We start from the raw sequence: 26,686 nt of genomic DNA on the forward strand, positions 1-26,686 counted from the left end.
TGATTCCATCTCTTTCTTTTACCTACATTTATCCCCCAATCTTCTCAGTGTCACTTGCACTAAAAATCATTGCCACAGCTTCTGCTGTTGTGAGAATGAAATAATGAACAGATGTAATGCAAAATCTAAACAAGGTTTTGCATACGAGTGTCATTTACAGTATTTCCATTCTCAAAACCTAAAATAGCTTTTGCATAGTTTTAAAAATAAATCACCAGTTCAGGTTGTTGGGTTGAAAGCACAGTCTCTAGTCCATTCTTGGCTATGCGGGGCAATTATTCTCTATCAAATCTACCTTGCAGGTATGTTTCCACAGAGAAAACATAGGTGAAGGAAGCTCTGTGCTTGCTAACCTGAGCTCCTATGTGAAAAAATGCTACTACTAGTAGTGATATCATCATTGCCCAGGAGATGCCCAGTTAGGAGTTCCTTTCATGCCCCCATTAAGCTGCCCACCAAAATGGTACCCATCTATCTACTCACAATTGTCCACTTTCAAACTGCTGGATTAGCAGGAGCTGAAGCAGATACAGGAGAGTCACTGTTCTCAAAGCAAGGCAGGTTGATCCCACTGGCACCAACTGAGATCCACTTATTTTGTGGCATAAAGTGGCATCTCACCGTGAAAATCCCCTTTGTTTTGTAGTCTATGTATAATTTGGGAGGGGGAACCAGTAAGAAGCACTTAAATCTCCAGTTAAAGACCATTGGCCCCTCCCCCCAAAAAATGATCCAAAAATAAAGCATTGGGCAACCTTATATGCTGAAGGTCCACCAATTGGTAAAATCAGATACCTGATCCATTCTTGAAGTAAATATCCTGAAGTTTAAAAAAAGAGAGTGCCCCAAATAGAAAAGACTGTTCTTGGAAAAACAAATATCTGCAAGGAATCATGAAAGGAAATGTGATATGGAAAAGATATCTGACAGCCAGCCAGATATAGTTTTGTTTCTTAAATTGTCTGTGGATTACAGAGGTTTAAAGGATTACAGAATACAAAAACGAGCTGAGATAAATCTGGAACACCAGTTTTTAAACCAACAAAGCTTGAAAGCGTTTCGGGATCATTTCAGCAATATTTTTTCCAAAGGAATTTGTAAAAAGCAATTCACCAGAGGATACAAGCTTTTATTTCAGAGAAGAAAAAGTGAACCAAACCAAAAAAAGAAGCAGTTTGCCATCTGACACTATATGAATATGTCATTAAAGAGAGCGTGATTTTATTTTACTGTAAGACATAGTATGTAATGCTAGAGAGGCCAGACTTTGCGTAGGCTTATGAATGGATAAAAATCTGAAGAGTTCTTTCCCATTTCCTAGGATTCCTTATCTAGAACTTTAATGTTTATAAGTATCTCAAAAGCAGCAGTCCCCAACTTTTGCAGCTTGGAAGCTCGGCTGGGGGCTGGGGGAGGGAACCTGGCCATGTGAGCAGTGGGCTGACATGCACAAGTAGCTGGCTGGCTGGAACGCATGCATGTATATGCCAGCCCATCGCTCGTGTGAGTTGAACTGTGATGTGTGTGCGCACCAGCCTTCTGCTCACATGAGCTGAGCTGTGTGCATTTACACCAACCCACTGGTCAGTCAAGTTGAGCTGCCTGCATGCAGGTGTGTACACCAGCCCACTGCTCATGCGAGTTGAGCTACACATGCACATGCACACCGGCCCACCACTCACATGTCTCAGTTGTGAACAGGCCAGGAGTGGGCTGCAGCCCAGGAATTGGGACCCTTGACTTAAAGGACACTTGCATATGTGCAAACCTTCGGAATTGGAACACAATTAATATGTGATGTGTTGTGTAATCATGCAAGGATTCAAAATCAAACTATTTTTAATTTGTCTGAGCTAGGATACATTTTGATCTTGTTCAAAACCAATGAAGAAGCCACACAGATTCTGATTAAAATTGAATGTAGGATATTTCCTACCTATTTTCTACCTACCTACATATTTAATGAAGAATATTCCACATGCTATCTCAAAGTTGTAGAATTGAACTGTTTCCCTTATGAAAAAAAATCTTGTTCTTGCAAAACTACAGCAGTAAGGAGGCTGGGATACTGGCCTACAAATAGGAAAAAAAAGTTACATACATACATACATACATACATACATACATACATACATACATACCTGGCAGATCCAAACATCAACCCATGTTAACAGTGTGGGGAGGGAGATTCTGGAACAGTGGAAGGACCAGTGTACATTAATCTGAAGATTTAGGGAAAAGATTTAACAGAAGATTTGGGGGACAGCAAGAGAGAGTTACCTTCCAATATTGGAAGGCCTATCATACAGAGGAATGAATAGACTTGTTTGTTTGCTTATCAAATTTGGAAAGCTGCCTATTTATCTGGGCATTGAAAACATCAGTCATAAAATAAAGCAAAACCCAGGTCAAGGTCCTCTTATTAAAAAACATAAAACATCTTCCTATATCACCAAAACTAATGCCTGGAAGAAATACCAAGCTTCTATGGCTTCCTGAAAGGTCACTAAGGTTGAGATTGTCCATATTTGGAGAGGGCTGTTTGATAGGACAGGCAACATGACAAATTAAGCATACTTTCTAATACCCAAAAGGTGATATTGTCTCATCCAGAGGACCTAAAGCTTGTTCACTGCCACATCAGATGATACAGGTTGAAGCCATAGGCTGAGGTGTTCCCACAAATAACCTGGGCCCATAAATGTAGATCTTTAAGGATGTCAACCAGCAACTTGAATTGCGCTTGGAAGTCTACTATTATATGTGCATGCTATGTTTTGTTTTTCCAGAGATTAGGACTGGAATTAACAGGTGGACAGGTGGAAAGGACATAAAATGGATGTTGCCAAAAAAATAATAATAATAAGCAAGCAAACAAGCAAAATAAATAAATAGGGAATAACTGCAGGGAAACTATTTGGCAGACTATATCTGAAAATCAGCCAACCACACATTACTTATGTGATCCATTTCAAATTGCACATGCAATTCTGGGAAGTTGGGTACAAGCATGATACAGAAAGTTGCCTAATACAGCTCTATTTCAAAAGACTTTACTCCACCTGGAATTTGGTGATACATATGGCATAAGAATACAATAAATAAAAAATATAGAAACAGCTTCACAGCTTGATAAGACTATGAGAGCCCTGGTGACGCAGTGGTTAAAATGCAGTATTACAGGCAAAATCTGTCCACAGCCTGGAGTTTGATCCTGATGGGACTCAACCTCTTTCCTAGGTTAGTAAAATGAGGAGCCATTTGTTGGGGGCAATATGCAAATAATGCTGACATTGTAAACCACCCAGAGATTGCTGCTAAGTACTATTGCTATATAAGATCATTGATGACATCAACTGACTATATCAGCTTTGGGAGGTGATGGAGTTTGATTTAGGGAGATGTTTAAAGAAAGCTTGACCTTTTTTCAGATATAATGGAATTGCAGGATTCTGTCCTTGACCAAGGAGGTAGAATTAAATGTCTACTAAGACCTTTTTCAGCTCTAACATCCTATAATTTTATGTATCAGTTCTGGAACTCCTGAATTTCTTTTTTGAAACTGAGAAGTAAAAACGGTGTTATTATTTTGCGTCTGATATATAAGAGAACATTTTCTTTTTCAGCATGAAAGCTCTGTATGTAAAAGGGTACATTTTGCACATGTCATCCCTAAGCTAATTAAAACCAGAAGATAATTCTTTAAGCTAATTAAGTATGGTTTTTAAATGTATTGTTGTGGGTGGTGTATAAAAGTATAAGCAATTCAGCACAGCAAATTTTGCATACTAATGAAAATAGAAAAACAGCTGCTGCCTGTGTTTATTCATCAATATACAAGCTCGTATAGCATCATTTGGAACAATGTGATAAGGCCAACATACTTGTATTTGGAAATCTCACAAATATTTCAATTTCTCAAGCAGAATTATCATTCTGAATTATACAATAAGCAACCAAAGTAAGGAGGAAGGGTTTTTTTTCCCCATATGAGATAATCCATAATATAGGTAATTAAAAATCAGAAGGTTTTGTTTAAAAGAGAAACAACCTTCTTATCCCTATTTAATTACTAGCTTTGGCGGGAGAAAGGGATGGAAAAATCGATTTACAAAAGTATTTTTTCAGATAACTGAAGCCAGTTCAAGTATTTCATTTAATAGATAATGCATGGAGCTTTCATTTCCAGTCTCTGTATACTAAAGCCATCCCCCAGAGTAGTTTGCCTTGTAATTTGTCAAATCTTCCATTATAGACTCAGCGTATTGAATTTTATGTGTGTATGCTTTTTCTAGAAATCAGAAGCTGATAGTCAGTTGCAATATTTTTTCTCATTTTGGCATTTGCATGTGGCCTCTTATTCATTTCACCAGCAAATCTACACATATTAAAAATGAAATTCAGAGGGCAAAGCAATTGTCAAATGCAACCAGTGTTAGCTTAGCTTCTTGCAGCATTTCAAACACATTTGCTAAATGAGAGGTTTCTCCTCCCCCCCACCCTCTTTTTTGTTTATTTACAGGATTTTGGAGAAGATGACTCTCTCTACATAACCAAGGTAACAACTATTCACATGGGCAATTACACGTGTCATGCTTATGGCTATGAAGAATTGTATCAGACCCACATTCTTCAGGTGAATGGTTAGTAAATGGCACATATGACAATTCGCTGAACATTACTATTTTTCATACAAAAGTAGCAAAAACACCCACCATATTGTATCATTTCAGTATTAGTTGTATATGGGAAGATATCTCTCAGTTAATTTCTCTAGAATAGAAAACAAATACACAAGAAGAAATATAAGGGGTGTGTGAATGTGTGTTTGTGTGTGTGTTGATTTGTTAGCCTTTTAAAATATTATTTTGTTACTGTAATAAAAATATTAGGAAGTGAGAGTTATGAAAATATGGAATACAGATTGTAAATAAACAAATGGTTGCACAACAAGGTTTTTCAGTGAGACACTTTACTCAGTGAGGGAAGGCATGTAATACACACAGATCGCTTGGTCTGTTGTGTGAGGGTGTGAAGTAGCCACAACTGCTGGCGGGCTCAGCATAGCTATGTTCTGTGCATTAATCCAACAGAATAATTGAAGAGAGAGGTAAAGGAACATCACAAGTTTTCAAGTATCTTAGAGTATTTCATGCTTTGTACTCTATATCCAAAGGAGGACCAGATAAAAAAATCTTGCCCTGTTTCTAGCTAGCAGAGAATAATATCAGCATTCTTAGAGTAAAGCTTGGTTTTAATTGCAGTTGTGGCAAACTGGACAAAATATGTGTTAACTTATCTATATTGGCAAAGGTATCACTAAGGCTGATTAGTCTACATTTCTGTATATTATGAAAAGGTATAACATAGAAGACCTAATTGATTAAAGTGAAGGTGGGCATAAGAAGGCAATACCTATTGGCCCGCCTGTTGATGATAGTGGCATAAAGACCATGACTTGAAGTGTAAAAAGAGTAAGAGGTAGAACAGGATGAATTAATACATTATTAAATGAATAAAATAAAAAAGAAAGCTATAATTAGATCTGAATGAAGGTGCTCTGAGTGAGCTAAATGAATATATGCATAGGGTATGAAGATTTGGACTTGAATTGCAAAAGTAAATCTCTAGAAGCATGAAGTGACGTCATCTGCTGTACTGATAGTTGTAAGTGTATGGAAGTAGGACTGTATAGGTTGGTGATAGCTATATGATACTCCTGTGAATGATGAAAATGAAATAATTAAATATGAGTTCTGAGGAGAAATTGGGCATGTTCTGAAAAATGTGATTCAAAAGAAGAAAAATGTCTATGGAGATTCTCAATCATGGTTGCCCCAAAGGTGCTTTTTTCAAGAGACAACTGGATTTTCTTGTTTTTCTTTGAAAACATTTCAATTCTCATCCAAGAAACTTCTCCAGCTCTGACTGGATGGTGGGAAATGGGAGGGTTTACATTCCTTGCAGATAGCTGGTCATATAGATTCTTTCAGAGTCGTTGAGGCCATTTGGAGGTTTGTCTGTGTCCTTAGGGTTACATGAGTAGTGGAAATGGGTGTGGAGCCTTCTTGGAACTGTTGAAAGAACTGTGTTGTGGAGCTGTGCTTTTCTGCAGGATGTTTTCTGCCCTGTGTCCCTTCACTGTTGAAGGGACAGGCTGTTGGGAATGAATGTGTGCAGGGGTGGGATTCAAATTTTTAACAACCAGTTCTGTGGGCGTGGCTTAGTTGGCGGGCATGGCTTGGTGGTCATGTGACTGGGTGGACATGGCTTGGTGGTCATGTTATTGACTGGGCATGGCCAACTCAATATCACTCACATCGAGGCATGCATCTCCTCGCCTGGCCTCTCATGACTGTGAGGATGCTGCAACAGTCGTAAGTGTGAAAAATGGTCATAAGTCACTTTTTTCAGTGCCACTGTAACTTTGAATGGTCACTCCACACAAGCAAAGTACCAGCAAAGGAGGGGGAAAAAACTCCAGAGAAGTTCCAGAGACAGGAAGTCTAGTCCTGCCAAGAATGTAATAAGGGTTAACGGAGAGGCAGTTTCTGTAAGCAACACCAGAATGTTTCCTTCTTGCCTTCCTTACAGGATTAGGTCAGTAATTTCTTCTAACAACAGGTTCTCCGAAATGCTTAGAATGTTAACAACCGGTTCTAGCGAATAGGTGCGAACTGGTAGAATCCCACCTCTGAGTATGTGTTGTCTGCATCTCAAACCGAAGCGGAAATGGTTCCTGTAGTCTGCAATTTTTCTGGAAATCTGTTTATACTTCCTCACCATTTGAAGGTTGTTTATCCCAATGTGCATAACTAAATGTCTGTGGAGATTCTCAGTCATCCAGGTCATGGTTGTCTCAAAGGTGCTTTTGGCTCCAGTCAGAGCTGAAAAAGCTTTTTGGATGACAAGCAAAACATCTTCAAAAAGAACAAGTCCAGTTGCCTCTTGAAAAAGCACCTTTGGGAAAAAGGAAGGAAATTTGACTAGTTGATAAGAATGAAGGCTGGGAACAAAATGAAATTGTTTTGCCTTTTTCACAAAGACACCAGAGTCAGGATTACACTTTTCTGCTGTTTGCTTTACTCCACTCTCCAGAATTAACTCCAGTCTTAAATCTTAATTCACATTTATGTTTATGAAAAAAACGCTGAGAGCGAATTAGTGTAGGATACAAGAATGATGAAAATGGTGAATTTACTACAGCTCATTTTTCATAAAGCCTATCTGGTATAGTGAATGAAATAAAAGGAAGGAAGTAAAAGAAAGTAGGTCTCTAGACCTCTGCCCCACACTCCTAGACTAAATTCAGGCACTTCATTAACATTAGGTAACATTAGAGTACGAACACAATCTGTCATGTTATCTTCAAAATGAGAAATACTCAAGTAGTCAGTAATCAGTATGTACCAATGTCTTAAAATAGTTCTATGTTCTACCTTAAAATAGAACAACAACAACACCAATAAGACAAGAACTCTGAAACTGTGGTACCATGATATTCTAAAGGTTTCAAATGAGATTAACATTTCTCTTCACCTGGATGTGACAAATTCAGATATCTGCCCTAAGTAATATAATTTACCTAAAGTTAAATTGGTACCTTGAGAAGTGCAATGGTTTGGAATGTAAGACTGACAGAGCAAATCTTCCATATAAAGAATTCCTTTGAGATGAATGACATTCTTGGTAATAAAATGTTAGAGAATTTGGTCCTGGCTTTTGTACTCAAAAAAGTAAATACATAAAAAGAAATAACATGGTAACCCTCCTGAGTATGTGTGGTGAAAGGATGAAAAAGTGAGGAGATTTTTTTTTGTTGCATTTAAATGCCTCTTTAAAATATTGTTGAATTAGTGCATAATTATATAATTAAACCTATTTTTAAGGCTTTATTAGTCAAGAGGAATCAGCTGCAGTCCTAAAGTCACAGGCCATGCATCTCTTTAGAATTGGTTTGATGTAGTATAATTTTGTGCCCACTCTCCTATGTTCACATAAAAATGTGGAACAACTTTTCATACCAAAACCATAATGATGGTTAGTTCTATTAAGTTCTATTAAAAGGGAATCAATAAAAATATTCAGTTATGTGATTAAGTCCTAGTATTTTCAATGCAATTAGAATTAAGCCAACATGTCAGAACAGCATAACAAAGTTGGAAGGGACCTTGGAAGTCTTCTAGTCCAACCCCCTGCTCAATCAGGAGACTTGATAACATTCCAGACAAGTGGATCTCCAGTCTCTTCTTAAAAGCCCCAGTGATCATCCACATAGAAAGAAGTAAGCAGTGGGGTGCCACAAGGCTTCGTCTTAGGCCCAGTACTCTTCAATATGTTCATAAATGACTTAGATGAGGGAATAGAAGGGGAACTCATCAAATTTGCATATGACAGTAAACTGGCAGGAATAGCCAATGCTCCAGAAGACAAGCTCAGGATCCAAAAGGATCTAGAAAAACTTGAACAATGGGCCTTATCCAGCAAAATGAATTTTAACATGGAGAAAACTAAAGTTTTACATTTAGGCAATAAAAACCAAAGGTATAAGTACAGATTAGGTGAGACCTGGCTCAAAAACAATAACTGTGAGAGGGATCTTGGAGTCCTAGTGGATGATCACTTGAATATGAGCTAGCAGTGTGCAGCAGCTGCCAAAAAAGCTGATACAACCATGGGTTATACTGTATAAACAGAGGCATAGATTCAAGATCGCATAAAGTATTAGTTACACTTTATAAAACCCTAGTAAGACCACACCTGGAATATTGCAACCAATTTTGGTCACCACACTACAAAAAAGATGTTAACACTTTGGAAAAAGTTAAGAGAAGAGCAACTAAGATGATCAAAGGCCTGGAGACTAAAACATATGAAAAACAGCTGCAGGATTTGGGTTTGGCCAGTCTAAAGAAAAGAAGAATTAGGGGTTACATGATATCAGTATTCCAGTATTTGAGAGGCTGTCACAAAGAAGAGGTGGTCAAATTATTCTCCAAAGCACCGGAAGGCAGGACAAGAAACCATGTTTGAAAACTAATCAAAGAGAGAAGCAACTTGGTATTAAGGAGAAACTTCCTAACAGTGAGAACAATTAACCAATGGAATAGCTTACCTTCAGAAATTGTGGGATTTCCATCACTGGATTTTTTTAAAAATTTTTTATTGTTTTTAAGACAAACATAAACAAATGCAACATAAAAACATCGAACCATCTTCCATATATGTACATACAGTGTGTCGGTTGGTTTACAAATTGTTTTGTGCTTCCACTTCGTAGTTTTCAATGACAATTACATTGTATATGTTCTCATATTGTCAATCAAATATTCCTAAATACATTAATATCATTGTTAATTGATCATTTGACTATACTATTATTCATTCATGTTTTACAAGATAATCCACATTTTACTTAATTTTTTTATGACAGTTCATATTATCATCTCGAATCTATCCTATAATCATTTTGTAGATATAATAAAAATACAATGTTTTATTGTCTAACCATTGATAGAATAGATCCCAAATTTTATAAAATTGTTTATCTTCTTGTTCCCTGATATCAAATGTCAATCTACTCATTTCAGCACATTCCAATATTTTCTTAATAACTTCCTCCTGTGTTGGTATTTCCTCATTTTTCCAGTTTTTAGCAATTCTTTACTATATATTTCAGGTAAAATTCCCAATAAAAATATCTCTGGTTTCAAGTCTATATGCTTTTTTGTCATTTTTTCCAACCATGTCCAATATTTTTTGGCATCCGCACATGTCCACTACATATGGTAATATGAGCCAGGTACCTGATGACATTTCCAACATTTTTCAGATTTGTTCTTGAACATTCTTGCTATTCTTGTTGGGGGGAAATGCCACCTGTAAAACATCTTATACAAATTTTCTTTATATGCTCTTGACATTGTCATTTTATAATTTTGAGACCACAATTTTTGCCATTTCTCTAGATCAATCCCATATACAAAATTCTTCCCCCAAGCAATCATTGTTTCTTTAACTTGTTCTTCTAGTTTAATTTCTAATAAGTATCCATACAATTTTTAAACACCTTTTCATCAGTACCTGTCAAAATCTTATCTAAATCAGTCAATTTATCATAGAAACCTTCTGTTTTAGAATCTTTACCATACCTTGAATGTATTTGCGCATAGGAAAACCAATTCATCTTTATACCTTGTTCCTCTAGTTTTTGCATAGATTTAAGTTCACCCTTTTCATTCAATATTTCACCGTATCTAACTGTTTGTTCCTTTTGTATATTATAGGATAAGAAAATGCTTCAATAGTCGATAGCCAGACTGGAATTTTCAAATAACATTGCCTTTTAGTCTTCTCCCAGTTTAACCATAGAGACTCCCGTATGTCTTCTAAAGTACCCCTGTGTTTTAGCTCCCTTGTACCATAAGAAGGCATGCCACCCCAACAACAAATCATGTCCTTCTAATGTCAGCAATCTAGTATTTCTTAATGTTATCCATTCCTTAACCCACATCAAATTTGTAGCTTGATAATACAACTCCCAATTAGGCAAACCAAATCCTCCTCTTATTCTAGCATCTTGCAAAAGTTTTAATTTTAGATCCCTCTCACAGTTACTGATATTGAGCCAGGTTTCACCTAATCTGTAGCTGTACATTTGATTTTTCTTGCCTAAATTTAAAACCTTACTTTTCTCTACACTGAATTTCACTTTGTTAAATAAGGTCCAGTGTTCAAGTCTGTCAAGATCCATCTGGATTTTGAGCCTATCTTTTGAGGTGTTGGCTATTCCTGCCAGTTTAGTATCATCTGCAAATATGATAAATTCCCCTTCTATTTCCTCATCTAAATCGTTTATGAAGATGTTGAAGAGTATTGATCCTAAAATGATACTTGGGGTACCCCATTGCTTATTTTTCTCCATGTAAATATGGTTCCATTAAGGAGCACATGCTGAATGCAATTTGTCAGCCAGTTGCAAATCCATCTGGTAGTGATGCTGTCTATCTCCATTTTTTTAGCTTATCAAGAAGTAGATTGTGATCTACTTTGTCAAATGCCTTACTGAACTCCAAGTACATTATGTCCACTGAATTTCATTGGTCTACTAATTTAGTTGCTTTGTCAAAGAATGAAATAAGATCTGTTTGGCATGATCTGTTTTTGACAAACCCATGTGGGTTCTAGTTATAACTGCATGCTTCTAGGTGCACACAGATCTGTTGCTTGATTATCTTTTCCAGGATCTTCCCAGGCATTGATGTCAGACTGATTGGTCTATAATTTCCTGGATTTGTTTCCCCCCCCCTTTTTTTTTGAAGATGAGAACCACATCAGCTCTTTTACATTATTAATGTAGTTTCTTGGAACTCCAGGGTCTATCAAAGATATGCCTCATATTTCTCTTGCTATGAAAGATATAACTGACATTTCTCTTGCTCTTCCTAAACAAGCTGATTGGCTAGAAAACTCCAAGTATAGTCCTGTCGGATTTTACAAAACCTACTTCTCTCTCAGGATCTTTGTCCTTCAACTTTGTCTGGTTCTTGAGCCTGGAAATTTATGTTCAGGTTCTTGGTATTTTACCCATCAATCATACTTTGAGCTTCTCCTAGTCTTTCGCCTGTTTTTCCATGCAGCTCTGCATTCAGACTGGCTGTATGTACTTAATAGTGTAAGTATTCATTATACAGTTTATCATACATCCCACTGAGCTCATTATACAACATGATCACTAGAAAAGAGAATGTGCTGGGCAATCCTGCAGAGAGGTTACATTAAATTTAAATCAGGATTATTTCTAGTATGGTGAGATCTTGATTTCTCTACTTTCAATAATAGCTTTCCAAAGTCAGGGGTTTGGCTTTGTAGATGAAAAGGAAAGTGAGTTCTCTGAAGCATCTTCTTATCAAAAGAAACCATTACAATGTACACTCAGTTTCATGGACCTCAGTTTAGCAGAGTTTGCATGATGTATAATATCGACTCAACACTTTATGCATGCATAAATTCACACTTTCCATTTGAGGTATTTTTAAAATTCAACTTGTTATTTAAAATCGAATAGTGGTTATTAAATTGAGGACTTACCGCATCCACATTTATTTCATTTATTTATTTAATTGGCCACCTATCTTACCACAGGGCAACTCTGGGCAGCTTGCAATGTTAAAAAGATAAAATTATACATACCCTATGAACAACACAGATAAAATACTATGAAAATACAAATACTCAGTCTTAACTAAAAGATGGAGAGGGAGGACGTAGGATGAGCTAGGGAAGAGGTGGGAATCTGTTATTAATCTATCCACCACCCCCATTGGGAAGCCCACCATTAAAATCCCACACCAACTATCAGAACCAAATCTTTAAGCTCTTGCAGAAGATCACTGACCTCCCTTGGGGGGAGCGGGGGCAAGGCATTTCAAAGGGCAGGAATGTCTTCATTTGCCTTCTAGTGTGCCCAAATAACCACAAAGTGCTAGCAAATGTATCAAGCGAGTGGACATCCTTTCTGACAGAATGCTGTAGGCTGTGAAAGATATTAGCCTTATGCTGAATTGAGGGTTTCTCTGTTTCCTCTTGAGATCTCCTCTTAAAGTAGCTTCTTGCGGCTCTTAATGTGCTTCACCATATTCTACATCTCTCCTTTTTTCACTTCAGTGATAACATATTCTGGCAACCAGTTTTTGGGAAAATAGATCAAAGTGTAATGGGTAAGGAAAAACTGTTTCACCTACAAAAGCCTCGTAGTACAAGATAAATTCTTCTGGGATCTCTTGTAATTTATGTTTTAGCAATTATGGGATAAAGCCTCTGATGTTTCTCTGGAATGAAAGATCACGAGCTAAATAGCCAAGTAAAATGCTAAACAAGATGATAAGATTCTCTGACTAACTGGACCAGGATAGTTTGCATAAAAAATTCATGAGACCATTAAAAGAAGTTTTAAATATATTACAATGGATGATACTTTTAAAAAGAGCATTAGGATCCCAAATCTCCTCTTTTTTTCCTACATTTATAAATTGAAAACTGGCAGAAGAACCCAAAGCATCAGTACTTAGGACAGCTGCCAAAACCTGCCCCTTCTAGAAACCCTTTTGTGGAATTGATGGTATGTTAGGGTCCCTCCTTACAAAAGGCAAAATAAATACAATTCATATAAAAATGATAATATTTTAATTAGAATAGCAATCCATTAACTGAGCATTGTCTACAGTGACTGGTGGTACTTCTCCATGTTTGCAGACCAGAATGTTTTATGCTCTGTATCCTTGTATTTGTGATCCTCAAATGGTGGGTGCTAAATGCTAACAACAATTAAATACAATGGCCATTCTTTGGACCCTAGGTTTGTAAACTCCATAATTCTAGCAAAATTCTTTTCTGTCACAGAATCTAATACACAAATAATAAACTACCTTGAGGACTTCTGACTTGCCCTAGGTATCTAAGATTTGTAATCCTTGATTTAACCATTCATTTAGTGACTGATGTTACAACAACCTCTCCAGGGCTTTTTATGACCTGGATTTGAAGTTCCCACAGCCCCCCCACACACACACACACTGTGATCATCTGATCACATTTTTGGGTGCTTGGCAACCAGCCCACATTTACAGTATCACAATGCCACAATGTAAGATATATTTTTTGCCAGAAACAGACTTTTACTTCTGGTTTCCAGCAAAAGAAACAGACTTTTACTTCTGGTTTCCACCATTTCAAACAATTGACTGGCTTAATAACCACAATGTTCACTTAAGGTTCTCCACAAAAAAGGTTGTAAAATTAGGCATGATCACATGGTAACCCACTTAACAACCAGCATGACTTATGGTCATAATTCCTGGTTCAATTACAGAAGTAAATCAAGGATTTTCTGTAGTGTCACCCAATACAAGACAATTTAGAAGTCCCATATAATTTAATGTATCTTTTCCCCAATCATGGCGTATAGGATGAAAACATCAATCATACCATCAGTGGTGGGATTCAAATTTTTTTACTACTGGTTCTGTAGGCATGACTTGATGGCCATGGTGTGGCTTGGTGGGCATGGCATGGCTTGGTGGGCGTGGCTTGGTGGGCATGGCAGGGGAAGGATACTGCAAAATCCCCATTCTCTCCCCACCCCACTAATCAGCTTTCCAGCTCCGTTCTCCTGTGCAGGGCAACAAAAGCAGACCCAGCCAATCAGCTGGGACTCGAGAGGCAAAGAATAGATGGGGGCAGGGCCAGTCAGAGGTGGTATTTGCCAATTCTCCGAACTACTCAAAATTTCCACTACTGCTTCTCCAGAACTGGTCAGAACCTGCTGAATACCACCTTTGCATAACATATATCACTCTGTATTATGAACCATATGTCCAGGCAGTTCTCTTTCTTTGTTGAAACTTTTTTGAAAGAATAGTGTAATCCTTTCCGCCCCACAACTTGGAAATAGTATAAAGCTGGCTGGTTAAGTGTCCATACCAGCTTTTCTCTTAGAAGTAATACATAGACCATAAGACACATCCCTTGTTAGCCTACAACTCACAATGTCACTGTACTTTCAGCTTACAATTTGCTCTTTGACTCAGACAGCACTATTTCTTTTTTATATGTGGATGTTTATGTGAATTTGGGTATGAGTGAGACTGGCAGGCTACCTTTTTTTAATCTAATAACGTTTCCATTAAAACACTCAGGACAAATCATTTCATCATTAACTTCACTTGAAGAAATATCTATCTGTCATCTTGAGTTTTAGCCAATATTTTCCACCTAACAAAGAAAATTTGTCTAGCAACCATATTTCTATTAAGATTAAGGGCCAGTATAATAGAATAAACATATCATAGAGCATAATTGTGTCATAAATCATAAAAAAAAACATTTTAGAAGACAAAATGTATCATCCTAAGGTCTTTTCCCTGATCTTAGCTATAGTACATGAAAACTGGCACAATAAATGTATTTCCAAGGTTGTTCCATCAATATTAGAATATTTGAATCATGAGGGACAGATCTCATCCACTGTCTTTCTTAGAAGACTTTTCTGTGGGGCATGATGGCCTCTATCTGTTTGATCAAGGCTAATAACATAGCCAGAAGGAAAAATCACATGCTGCAAATATTCTGTAGTATAATGTCGAAAAGATATAAGCATTTTAGAAACTGGCTGTGAAATGAAATACAGGAAATCTTGCTTACTGCAATTTTAACCAATAAATACCAGTAAATAGTAAAATTGAATTCAGCTGTCTCTCATACTATTTTTGTTAGAGAAAATGGATTTAATTCAATGTGCCCAGCTTCCCTGCCTGCTTAATCAAAGTCAAAGTCAGAAAGAAAAGTAACATTCTTTTCCTCCAACAGATTATGTGATCATATCACACTAGAGGTTTGCATTTTAAACATCGTGTTTAGTGAAAGAAAAGCCATTTATCTTTTCTAACACAATGTTCTTTCTTGGTAAAGAATTTCATAAAACAATAATCGGCTATGAAAATGGATAGTTTGCAAACAAAAGACTCCTTAATGCAAGGAATCATTTTCTTTGGTTGCTGCATTTTACAATAAGCTGACATAAATCATCACATTTTCTTTGAAAATGGTTGCCATTGGCTCCTCAATCCAATTTCACAGATTCCCTTGAAGTATTTTCTAGTAATAGGTATCTATTTTGAACACTATAATATACAACAATCTAGAGTTTAGAATAGCAGTAAGCTGAAAAACACCCTCAATTTCTTCCCTCCTAAAAAAAAATCACAACATTAAAGGCAAATGATTGATCTGTCAATATAAATAACATAGAAAAGTGATTCAGTTGGCTTTAAAGCTGAGTCAGTGGTCTCGATCTTATCTATCCATTCTGGATGGCAATTCTTTAGTCTTCCTAAAATATGTCCTAATGCAATAATCTTTCATCCTTGTTTACTATGTTATCTATATATTAGCGCTAATAATATACTAATTATTGCAAATTCAAATTGGTCCTGATTCCTGGTGATTGTCTGGGCAAGTCCTGGCAGATTTTTGGCAACTTTTTGAAAAGTGGCTTGTCATTGCCTCCTTCCTAGGGCTAAGAGAGAGTGCATCGCCCATGGTCACCCAGCTAGCTTTATGCCTAAGGTGGGACTAGAACACACAGTCTCCTGGTTTCTAGTCTGATGTCTTAAACATGGCACCGAACTGGGTCTGGTAGATACTGATACCAATGCAAAAGAGTTCTTGTATTGCCCTTAATTCAAATCCCACCAGACTCAAGGCTGATTCAGCTTTCCATCCTTCCAAGGTGGGTAAAATGAGGACCCAGATTGTTGGGGGAAATATGCTGACTCTGTAAAAAAAAACATTTAGAGTGGGTTGTAAAGCACTATAAAGTGGTATATAAGTCTAACTGCTATTGCTATTGCTTAGCTATAAGTATGTACCAATAAAAACAATAAGTACTTTACTGTAAAAGCCTACCATTTAAGCCACGTGGTTGGGTCAAGTTATTACTAACATTCAATTATGAAGAATGCTTGTTGGTGCCAAATAAGTTTTAAATGCAAACTTGAACAAGATTAATATGACTAAACTATCTTGACATCAGGTCTATATTGTGTCTATATTGTGTAGAAACATATATGGCTAACTAAACTGCATTAATCCTAAACCAATAATATCACACTTAGAATTTCCTACTTATACCATTGATGAGGGTTCTTAACATTTGCCGTGGTGGTGCAGTGGTTAGAATGCAATAATGCAGATGACTTCTGCTGACTGCCGGCTGCCAGCAGTTCAGCAGTTTAAGTCTCATCAACTCATGGTTGACTCAGCCTTCCATCTTTCCGGGGTCAGTAAAATGAGGACCCAGATTGTTGGGGGCAATATGCTGACACTGTAAACTGCTTAGAGAGGACTACAAAGCACTTTAAGTGGTGTATAAGTTTAAGTGCTATTGCTATGGCTTTGGAACAGTTCCTTCAGAAATAATATGGATAATTCAAAATGCCAAATTCTCAGTGTTGGAAGAAACTAAACCTTGGATCATATTCCAAAAGGCTTTATATTGTCAGTGTCAACAGCTCTTGTGGTCTTATAGATGTGTCCCCAAATATGGACTGTTTGTATTTATTCCTAATTATATTCATTGCTCATTTTAACTATTTTCCTTAATAAATACATCTAAAACTGTAAACCATATGCATTAGAATGGAGAAAACACTGTTAGTACATTGAGAATTAATCACTAAGCACAAGCTCTAGCTTTTATTAAAAAATATTTTTTTCAGAGTTTCCAAATAGAGAATAAATAAAGAATACAGAATCAAAATGTTGATATGTAGGAGGTAGTTTTAATGCTTTTAAGATAACTTCTTCTGCATTGTGTTCATGAAAACTTACCAAATATACAGGCATGTACAAATTCAAATCTATTCAGATTTCAGATAGCTTGAAGGAGGAAAAGTGTAGGATAAAGTTAGTTCCAAAATAATCATCACCTTAAAGACTGTCAGGAGATATTAAACCTATGTTCATCTAATAACTCCTAACCAAATACTGTATTTAACATCTCACATGAGTAATGGTTTTCTTTAAAACTGCAAAGACAAGCAGTGTTAAAATTTCCTGAAATTACATTGTAATTATATAAGGGCACTTGCAGAGAGCATGTTAGAAATTGGATCTATTTAGCCTCAGACACAGTTCTCAGAAATTTAGATTGTATTGCTTCAATTGGGGTTAAGCTATGATAGTAACAAATCTATACTCTGAGACAAGTGATTAATTGTGGAGAGTAAGGAAGATCACCTTGACAGAAATATGCAAGAATCGTAACAAAGGCAATGGTTGAAACATTTTTAAAGTCTGAAACAATGAGATAACATTCAGGTGCCTCCCTGATTCATTGGAATTTTCGTCTTCCTATGGAGTTGATCTTCCTGTCCTGGCGAAGACATTAATTAATGAATATATGATATGTAAATGTAACATTCAATTAATGAAAAAAATATATGTAAAAGAAATTTGATTCATACTCCCAAGGCAAGAGTTGGACAGTTTGACATCAGGACCTAAGGGATAAAGTCAGGCATGGATAACAATAAAAAATATGGTATTCATCCCCTAGTGTCTAGTTCTTGTTTATGTTTCCCTTCACACCAATGCACCCCTAGGTACAATATCAACTTTATTATTGTTGTTGCAATGATTACATCATAAGTAACATGTTTTTGCAGATTTCCTGCATGATTCTTGGGCATAGGAAAGGTATTTTATTGTTTATATAAATAATCAGGAAAAAATATTCAAGTAACTGAATTCTGTTTTTCAACTTATGATCTTGTAAATGTGTTTGTCTACAATTTATTTTTAATTGTTTTTTTTAATTACCCATTCCAAGTTGTTAGAAAGTCATTGCTGCCACTGCTGCCTTGACCTTCTTATGTTCATGCATTTGATTTTTCTTACCCAAATATTCTTACCCAAATATTAGATTTGTAATTGCTTATGCTGAAATTCATCTTGTATGGGGAATTCTGGGAAATGAAGTCCATACTTAAAGTTGTTGAGGTTGAGAAATACTTCTCCAAAGTGTTTTCCCACACACTTTGGGTCATCTTCAAATGTGATAATTATTTTCTACTCTTCATTTAAGTCACATATACTGTAAATATGATGAACAGAACAGGAGTTAGAGTCCTTTGCTATCCCACACACCACTGGTGCTACTGTTGAACTAGTATAGTTCACAGCAGCACTAAAAATGTATCAGCCTTAAAACTCCAGTATCATTCAAAATATCTGTAGACTCAGGGCTCAAATATGTGAATGAGTATATTTTATTCTAACAGTGAATTACTTGAAGAAATTAATTAGCTGTTTAGCAATTTCCAAGCTACCTGTATTTATTCTGTATTAAGAACTGTTACAATTTGACCTCAGTATGTTACCATCCATGTATAATTTTGCAATCCTAATAATATTGTTCATATAAACAAAATTCTGGAAGAGTTTATCCATTTTTATAGAGATCTTCCATAAAACAGTTGATTTAATTCACATGCTATTAGAAAATATAATATGTCCCGAAATTAATTACTTATTGGGTGTATTAGGAATCATTCCTGAGCATAATGCCATTAATATATTGAATTCCATTCATATTAATTTACCAAGTAATTGAATCTTTTTTCTTCAGGGAAAAAAACCCTCTGTTTAACTAATCTGGCATATATTCTTTCAGACAGTTCTTGATTATTGACTTGCTAAGGTCAATATGTGCATTGCCAGCCTGGTTAGTAAAATTCTGTACACATAAAGCATTCTTTAATGAATGACAAAATATATCTTAGCTGTGCAGTTGCAGCTGATAAAATAAATCCAAATATCCAGTTCACTGATATAATAAATCCAAATGTCCAGTAGGTTGAACTACCCACATGATCAGCTCCCAGTTCAGATTTTCTATACGTGTATGAGATCATTTCAGTTCCAGATGAACTGGGTTTTACTCTCTGAAATCAAAAGGACCAGAAATTTCACTATTATTTCCAAATAATTTGCAGGATGAAATGGTTTTGTTAAACTGAGAAACATTCTAGAAATCACTCTAAGAGAATGCATTCTACAACTGTCTGTGGAGATTCTCAGTCATCCAAGTCATAGTCTTAAAGGTGTTTTTTTTCTTCAAAAGGAAAAAAGAGGGGTAAAAGAATCCATCTATGTTAGAATTGAACACCACTCTGGAGTGAGAGGAATAAAATCCCACCTATCTCCAGTTTACAACACAGCTCTTGCAGAAGTTCCAAGAAGATTCTACAACTAATTGTACCCTGATTCAGGTGACTCTGAGGGCACAGATAAACTCCCAAGTCCCCTCAACAACTCTCAGAGAGTGTAAACAACCAGATGACTGCAAATACATACAATATTTCCTTCCATTTCCTCCCACTCCCCTCATCCTAAGAGAACTTATCTTTTCATCTCCTCATCATCAGAACTGAGGAAACTTCTTGGGTGAGAAATGAAACATTTTCTTTTTCCTCCTCAAGGGAGGAACTCTGACAATTTCTAGTCGGAATGACTAAATGAGATCTTTCAATCATATTTAAAGATCAACTCAGTTATTTTAGAATATCCATGCCATTTAAATTAAACTTCTGCTGTTTATAATTTTACCTTCTCTCTGAACAGGCTTTTCTTTAACCAGAACAGGTCAGAACCACTTTCAAAGTGGAGACTCATTAGGGAATATCAATCAGATTGAGAATACTACTTCTGCAAAATCTACCTAGCTCCAAGTAAACTGCTACTTCAGTCATTTTTGAAATAGTGCTATCTCAAAAAACTTTAAATGTGTTGTGTTCGGAGATGCCAAGGCAGTTCTTTTTTTATTTTGTTTACTGTTTTTATGAACCCTAGCCCAATCCTCTGGAAAATCTTATGCCCTGTTAAATTGGAAAGCATTTGAAAAGTCATAAAACTCTTTTGTCTTTCATGAGTTCAGCCTGCTTTTCAAATTTACTGAAACCTACAATATGTAAAACTCAAAATGGTAAATAACATTTTCACAATGCTTGTCAACAGAAGGGAAGCCTATTTTTATTTTAATATAAAATGGAAAGGCAGAATATTTTAACAGCAGCTATAATCTTACATAGTCTTAGCTGATCAATAAATGTGTACTTTCTGAAATGGCTTATTAGACCAACCTTGTAGCCCCTTAGAGAAAAATGAATTAACATGATGGCTTTTATTGGACTTCCTCCCATTTTCACATAAGCTTTTGATCTTTTCAGAAATGCACTACAAGAAGGAAAACAATACATTTTTCAGCACATTGCTTCAGGACAGATATAATTCTACTGAAGTTAACAAGGTTAATTTGTGTGTGTGATCAAAGATTAAACTCAGATTGTAAATGTGTCCTGTATATATTTAGCTGACTAATTACACAGCTCAGACATCCTATGTTTTTTCACTTTTTCTTTTTAAAAAAATCTACCATTCTATAGTGCTGGTAGTTTTAGCTTTAATTTAAATTAACAAATTGGATTTAGATAGATGTTGTGTACCTTTTTCTCTTGTATGCATGGTGCACATTCCTATGCAAAGCTTAAACACATAATACAGGATTACATTAGAATTGTAACCAACCCAGACTCACTTGGTTGAGATGGATGGCTATAAACACTGAATATATAAATCGTTTATTTTAATTATTAAAGGGTATACTTGGGTTGTACTAGGTTTTGCCCCATGCTGTATAGAGTACAGTGATGGTTTTCCAGTGTCGATCTATGTCACTTGGAAAATAAACATATCTTAACTTTGAAATGGTACCATTGTCACTAGACATAAAAAATATTTTTAATTTAATGGTCTCATTTTGGCAGAATTAGATAATACATTTGAAGCAACATATAAGATGACCTTGTTTCTGGCAAACTCCAGTGAGATGGGACCATTGAAAACAGGTGTGAGCAATGATGGTCTGGAGTAGGGGTCACCAACCTTTTGGACCTCAGAGACCACCAAACTCATAATTTTAAATCCTGCAGACTACTAATATGAATTTTGACTGATGGTGGCTTGCTAATGTTGGTGCTCCTCCAACCAGGTGCACCGGCCTGCCATGGACTGGAGGAGCTGCTCTGGGATGACCAAAGGGCCAGTTTTGTGACTTCTGCAGCTCTGGAATATGGGACCAACTTTCCCTTCCCTGCCATTGGTCTTACCTTCCAGTTTTAGCTCACATGGCTCTACTCTGCAGACCACCACAATTTTTTTTATGGCCCACCAGTGGTCCCCGGCCCACCAGTTAGTGACCACTGGTCTGCAGCTCATATAACCTATTCAAAAACTTCAACACAGACCTAACTGGTTTAAGGGATTTGAAGATTCAATCCAGTATAATCTCTTGAGAAGTTCCTGACTAGCAGAAGTTTAAAGTCTTCATTTGTCTTATTATATTCTTGAATATTAGAATAGTATACAATAAAGACTTGGAAGGGATCTTGGACACCATCTAATCCACCCCCCTGACCAAGCAGGAAACGCTATACCATCCCAAATAAGTGGTTGTTCCGTCTATTTTTGAAAACTTCCAGGGATGGAGTACCCACAATTTCTGGAGAGAAGCTGTTCCACTGATTAATTGTTCTCACTGTCAGAAAACTTCTCCTTAGTTCTACATTGGATCTCTCCTTGATTAAGGAAGCTTTTGCTGGTCCAACTTGTTTAAGGCACTTGTCAAGGAGCAGTTCTATAGTTCATGTCCTGTGCTAAGCACATTGAGCTACAAGTGTTACGAACTAAGCTAACGCGTTCATTAACAACCCTAATAGTTTTACTTCAACAGCAGGCTCGTAATCCTGCACTTCTGATTGGCCCGCGAATAGCGAGTCGTGATTGGTCGTTTCTGGCTGATCTGATTGGCTGACAGCGGGTCGCCTCTGATTGGACATTCCTTAGAGCGGTAAACTCAAATCATTGGTTAGAGCGGTAAACTCAAATCATTTGACCCGGCAAACGAAGACTGGGACTCGTATATGGACCGGTTCCAGATGTTCCTGGAGACCAACAATCTGAAAGATGCTACGCCTGGCAAGAAACGAGCGGTATTCCTGACCCATTGCGGGCCCGCCGTTTTTAAAATGGCTAAGGCGCTTGCAAAACCCGCGGAGGTGAAGACAAAAGAGCTGCTGCTGCCCAAGTATTTTGCTCTGTTCTGAAGTCACTAATAAAGAGTTGAAGTCACAGTTCAATGCCTCGTCTCCGTTCCTTGCGCCCATGCTCAGGACATAACACTGGCGACGAGGGTGGGATGCGGAGACGATAGAGCTGACTGAGCACTCATCGAACAATACAGAGCACGTGGCTGAGAGCGCAAACAACAAACGGCAGGATGACCAGCGGCGCCATACCACCCGCTCCATTTGACCCGGCAAACGAAGACTGGGACTCGTATATGGACCGGTTCCAGATGTTCCTGGAGACCAACAATCTGAAAGATGCTACGCCTGGCAAGAAACGAGCGGTATTCCTGACCCATTGCGGGCCCGCCGTTTTTAAAATGGCTAAGGCGCTTGCAAAACCCGCGGAGGTGAAGACAATGGATTGGGATAACCTCGTGCCGATCCTCCGGGCCCATTATGCACCCGTGGTGCCAACACTTATCCAAAGACACGAGTTTTACCAGAGGGACCAACGGAAAAACGAGAGCATTGGAGACTTCATCGCGGACCTCCAGAACCTGGGTGGACTCTGTGGTTTCGCAAACCTCGAGGAAGCCATGACAGACCGAATAGTTCTGGGATTAGATGACCACACAATACAGAGCAAGATTATGGCGAAGGGAGACATCAGCCTCACAGATGTCATCGCCGACGCTACTGCAGCAGAAGCAACCAGGAAGTCAGCCGCTCGAATGCGCCGAGCGAATGTACCACACCGCCAACTTGCTAGGGACAGTACGCCTTCCTCTGAGAGGCACACTACTACCGCCCATCATGAAGACCTCGAATCCTCATCAGACAGCGAGGAAGAGGAGGTCAACTGACTCCGGTCCGAACGCGACCAACGAGACCAACGGAACCAAAGACTCCCGCGCCAATGCGCTGGTTGCGGGGCAAACCACCCGTGATCAGACTGCAAATTCCTCGACGCACTCTGCCGCTCCTGTGGAAAGAGAGGCCACATTGCAAAGGTCTGCAGAAGCAAGCGAGGGTCCAGTCCAATCAGGAGGGAGAATAATCTCCGCCAGGCTACAGGCAACCCACCTGTAAATCGGGACCGCCTGAACCACCAATGGAACAACCACTACTACAGAAATCGAGCACCTGCCACTTCAACTAGACGAGAAGAGGCACACCAAACCATCACTATTGGCCACGCTTCGCCCCTGGATGCAAGGAAGATCCGAGTAAAGGTCGCTATTGAGAATCGACCTTGCGTGATGGAAGTCGACTCGGGGTCGTCCCTATCGATGGTCTCCTCGAAAACCCTCAAACAGCTGATCCCTGCCATCCGTCGCCAGGACCTCAGCACTCAAAAAATCATACTAAAGGACTACCAAGGAAACAGAATTCTGGTTGTCGGCTCCAGCCACGTCCAAGTATCCTTCAAAGATCACACCGCAACCCTACCTCTGACCGTCGTCGATCGTGACCGGCCCAGTTTGCTAGGGTTACAGTGTTCGCCCCACTCGGAATTGAACTAGCTGGCATCCACCAAACTGGAAGCAATGACTGGGAAGAGGCCCTCATCCAGGAATTCCAGGACGTTTTCACAGAGAAGCTAGGCAAGTACAAGGGGACCCCTATATCATTTAATCTCAGCCCCGATGTAGCTCCCATTCGCCTTAAGCCTCGTCGGGTGCCCTTTGCACTCAAGCCAAAGATTGACGAGCAACTGGACAAATTAATAGCCCAGGGTGTGTTGGAACCGATTGACCACACCCGATGGGAGACCCCAATAGTAACACCCATAAAGCCAGATGGATCGTTAAGAATTTGTGGGGATTACCGGGCCACCCTAAATCACGCGCTTCAGCAGAGCGCTTACCCGGTACCTGTGGTTCAACACCTTCTTCACTCCCTGGGTGGCGGAAAAATATTTGCGAAATTGGACTTAGCTCAGGCGTACCAACAGCTACCCGTAGATGCGAAGACTGCAGAAGCCCAGACTATAGTCACACACAGAGGTGCCTTTAAGTGCAATAGACTCCAATTCGGAGTAAGCATGGCACCGGGCATTTTCCAAAGTCTGATGGAGAGACTATTACAAGGCATAAAAGGGGTCGTGCCTTATTTTGATGACGTCTTAATAGCTGCCCCTACTAGAGAAGTATTAGAAAAACGACTCAGAATGGTTCTCCAAAAATTTAAAGACGCTGGCCTGAAGGTAAAAAAGACAAGTGTCAACTTTGTACGGAGAGAGTGGAGTTCCTTGGATACCTTCTTGACAGACAGGGAATCCACCCCACCGAAAAAAAACTAACTGCAATCAAAAATGTCCCAAGACCTAGAAATAAGACAGACCTCCAAGCCTTCCTGGGACTCATTAACTTTTATAACATCTTCTTGCCCCAGAAGGTGACTGTAGCTGAGCCCCTACACAGGCTACTCGACAAGAAGGCTTCCTGGGTCTGGGGACATCGGGAAGAACGAGCATTCCAACAAGTAAAAGACCTCTTAACCTCAGATGCTGTATTAATGCAGTATAACGAGACTTTGCCTTTAACTGTCACCTGCGACGCCTCACCGTTTGGAGTGGGAGCCATCTTAAGCCACGTCCTGCCAAACGGCAATGAGGCACCTATTGCTTTTTTCTCCAGGACCTTATCAAAGACTGAAAGAAACTATAGCCAACTCGATAAAGAGGCTCTTGCTATTGTGTCTGCCATTAAGCGTTTCCATGAGTATGTATATGGAAGACCATTTGCCATAATCACCTATCACAAACCATTGCTTGGCATTTTAGCGGGAGACAAACCAACTCCCCACATTTTATCGCCAAGAATGACACGTTGGTCAGAGTTTCTAGCCGCATATGATTATCAACTGCAACACCGCCCGGGGAAAGCCATTCCCCACGCTGACGCCTTGAGTCGTTCCCCGCTACCTGAAGCCATCGACGATCCAGCTCCAACCCTAACTGCACTCCAAATTGAAACTCTTCCCTCACCACCGCTGACTGCACGAGACATCGCCACAGAAACAAAACGGAATCCTGTTTTGGCACGAGTCCTCAGCTGGGTGGAACGAGGTTGGCCTGACAACGAATTCAATGACACCTTTGCGCCTTTCAAACATCGGCAGACAGAACTATTCTCTCAAAAGAGCTGCATTTTGTGGGGAGACAGAGTCGTCATCCCAGAGAAGCTACAACATAAAGTTTTAAAACTATTGCACGATGGTCATCCAGGCATCGTGCAAATGAAGACACTGGCAAGAAGCTACGCGTGGTGGCCAGGTATAGATAAGCAGATAGAAGCCTGGGTGGCCACATGTAGCAAGTGCCAAGAAATTCGCTGCCCCACCAAAAGCAACTCCAACTGAGTGGGAAGCACCTCGCGGTCCCTGGTCCCGCATCCACATCGATTTTGCGGGACCCACAAAAGGGCACACTTTTCTTATAACAGTGGATGCCTATTCCAACTGGCTCGAGGTCCACAAAATAAAGAGCACCACCACAGAAGCAGTCATTAAAAAATTGAATAAATTATTTGCTACGCATGGATTGCCGGACATTTTAGTTTCAGATAATGGGCCCCAGTTCACTGCCCTGGCATTTGAACAGTATCTAGCAGACAGGGGCATCCGCCATGCTTTAACATCGCCGGCTCACCCTGCGGCCAATGGCAGGGCTGAGCGAATGGTCCAATTCGTGAAGAAGACCTTACACAAAATGGAACATGGGGACATTGACGACAAGATAACCAGAATGCTTCTCCTCCAGCACATCACCCCACACAGCACCACAAACAGAACTCCGGCCGAACTCCTGATGGGCCGGAAACTTCGCTCACACCTTGATCACCTACACCCTACCTACACGCCAGAAAAGCCTTTGGGGTCCAGCAGCAAGTGTCGTGCGTTCAAGGTAGGCGACTTAGTCTTTGCAAAAAACTTCTCAGGTGACCCACTGTGGGTCCCTGCTACCATAACTCAACTCACCGGGCCCAGATCCTACCGTT

The 26,686-nt window shown here is 38.7% G+C and overlaps 1 protein-coding gene across 3 annotated transcripts in view; it reads left to right on the top strand.

Annotated features, from left to right (window-relative positions):
• The window catches only part of FSTL4 (follistatin like 4), a 491,438-nt gene that overhangs the window by 436,070 nt on the left and 28,682 nt on the right, over positions 1–26,686 (top strand). For all 3 annotated transcript variants that reach the window (XM_087955317.1, XM_087955319.1, XM_087955318.1), the window contains exon 8: positions 4,523–4,643. In XM_087955317.1, coding sequence (XP_087811443.1) covers positions 4,523–4,643 — 121 coding nt within the window. The remainder of the gene's footprint in view (positions 1–4,522; positions 4,644–26,686) is intronic.

The sequence above is a fragment of the Notechis scutatus genome, chromosome 2, assembly GCF_049901735.1.
Source record: "Notechis scutatus isolate UNSWTSFEM ecotype Mainland chromosome 2, rNotScu1.2, whole genome shotgun sequence".
Classification (NCBI taxonomy): Eukaryota; Metazoa; Chordata; class Lepidosauria; order Squamata; family Elapidae; genus Notechis; species Notechis scutatus.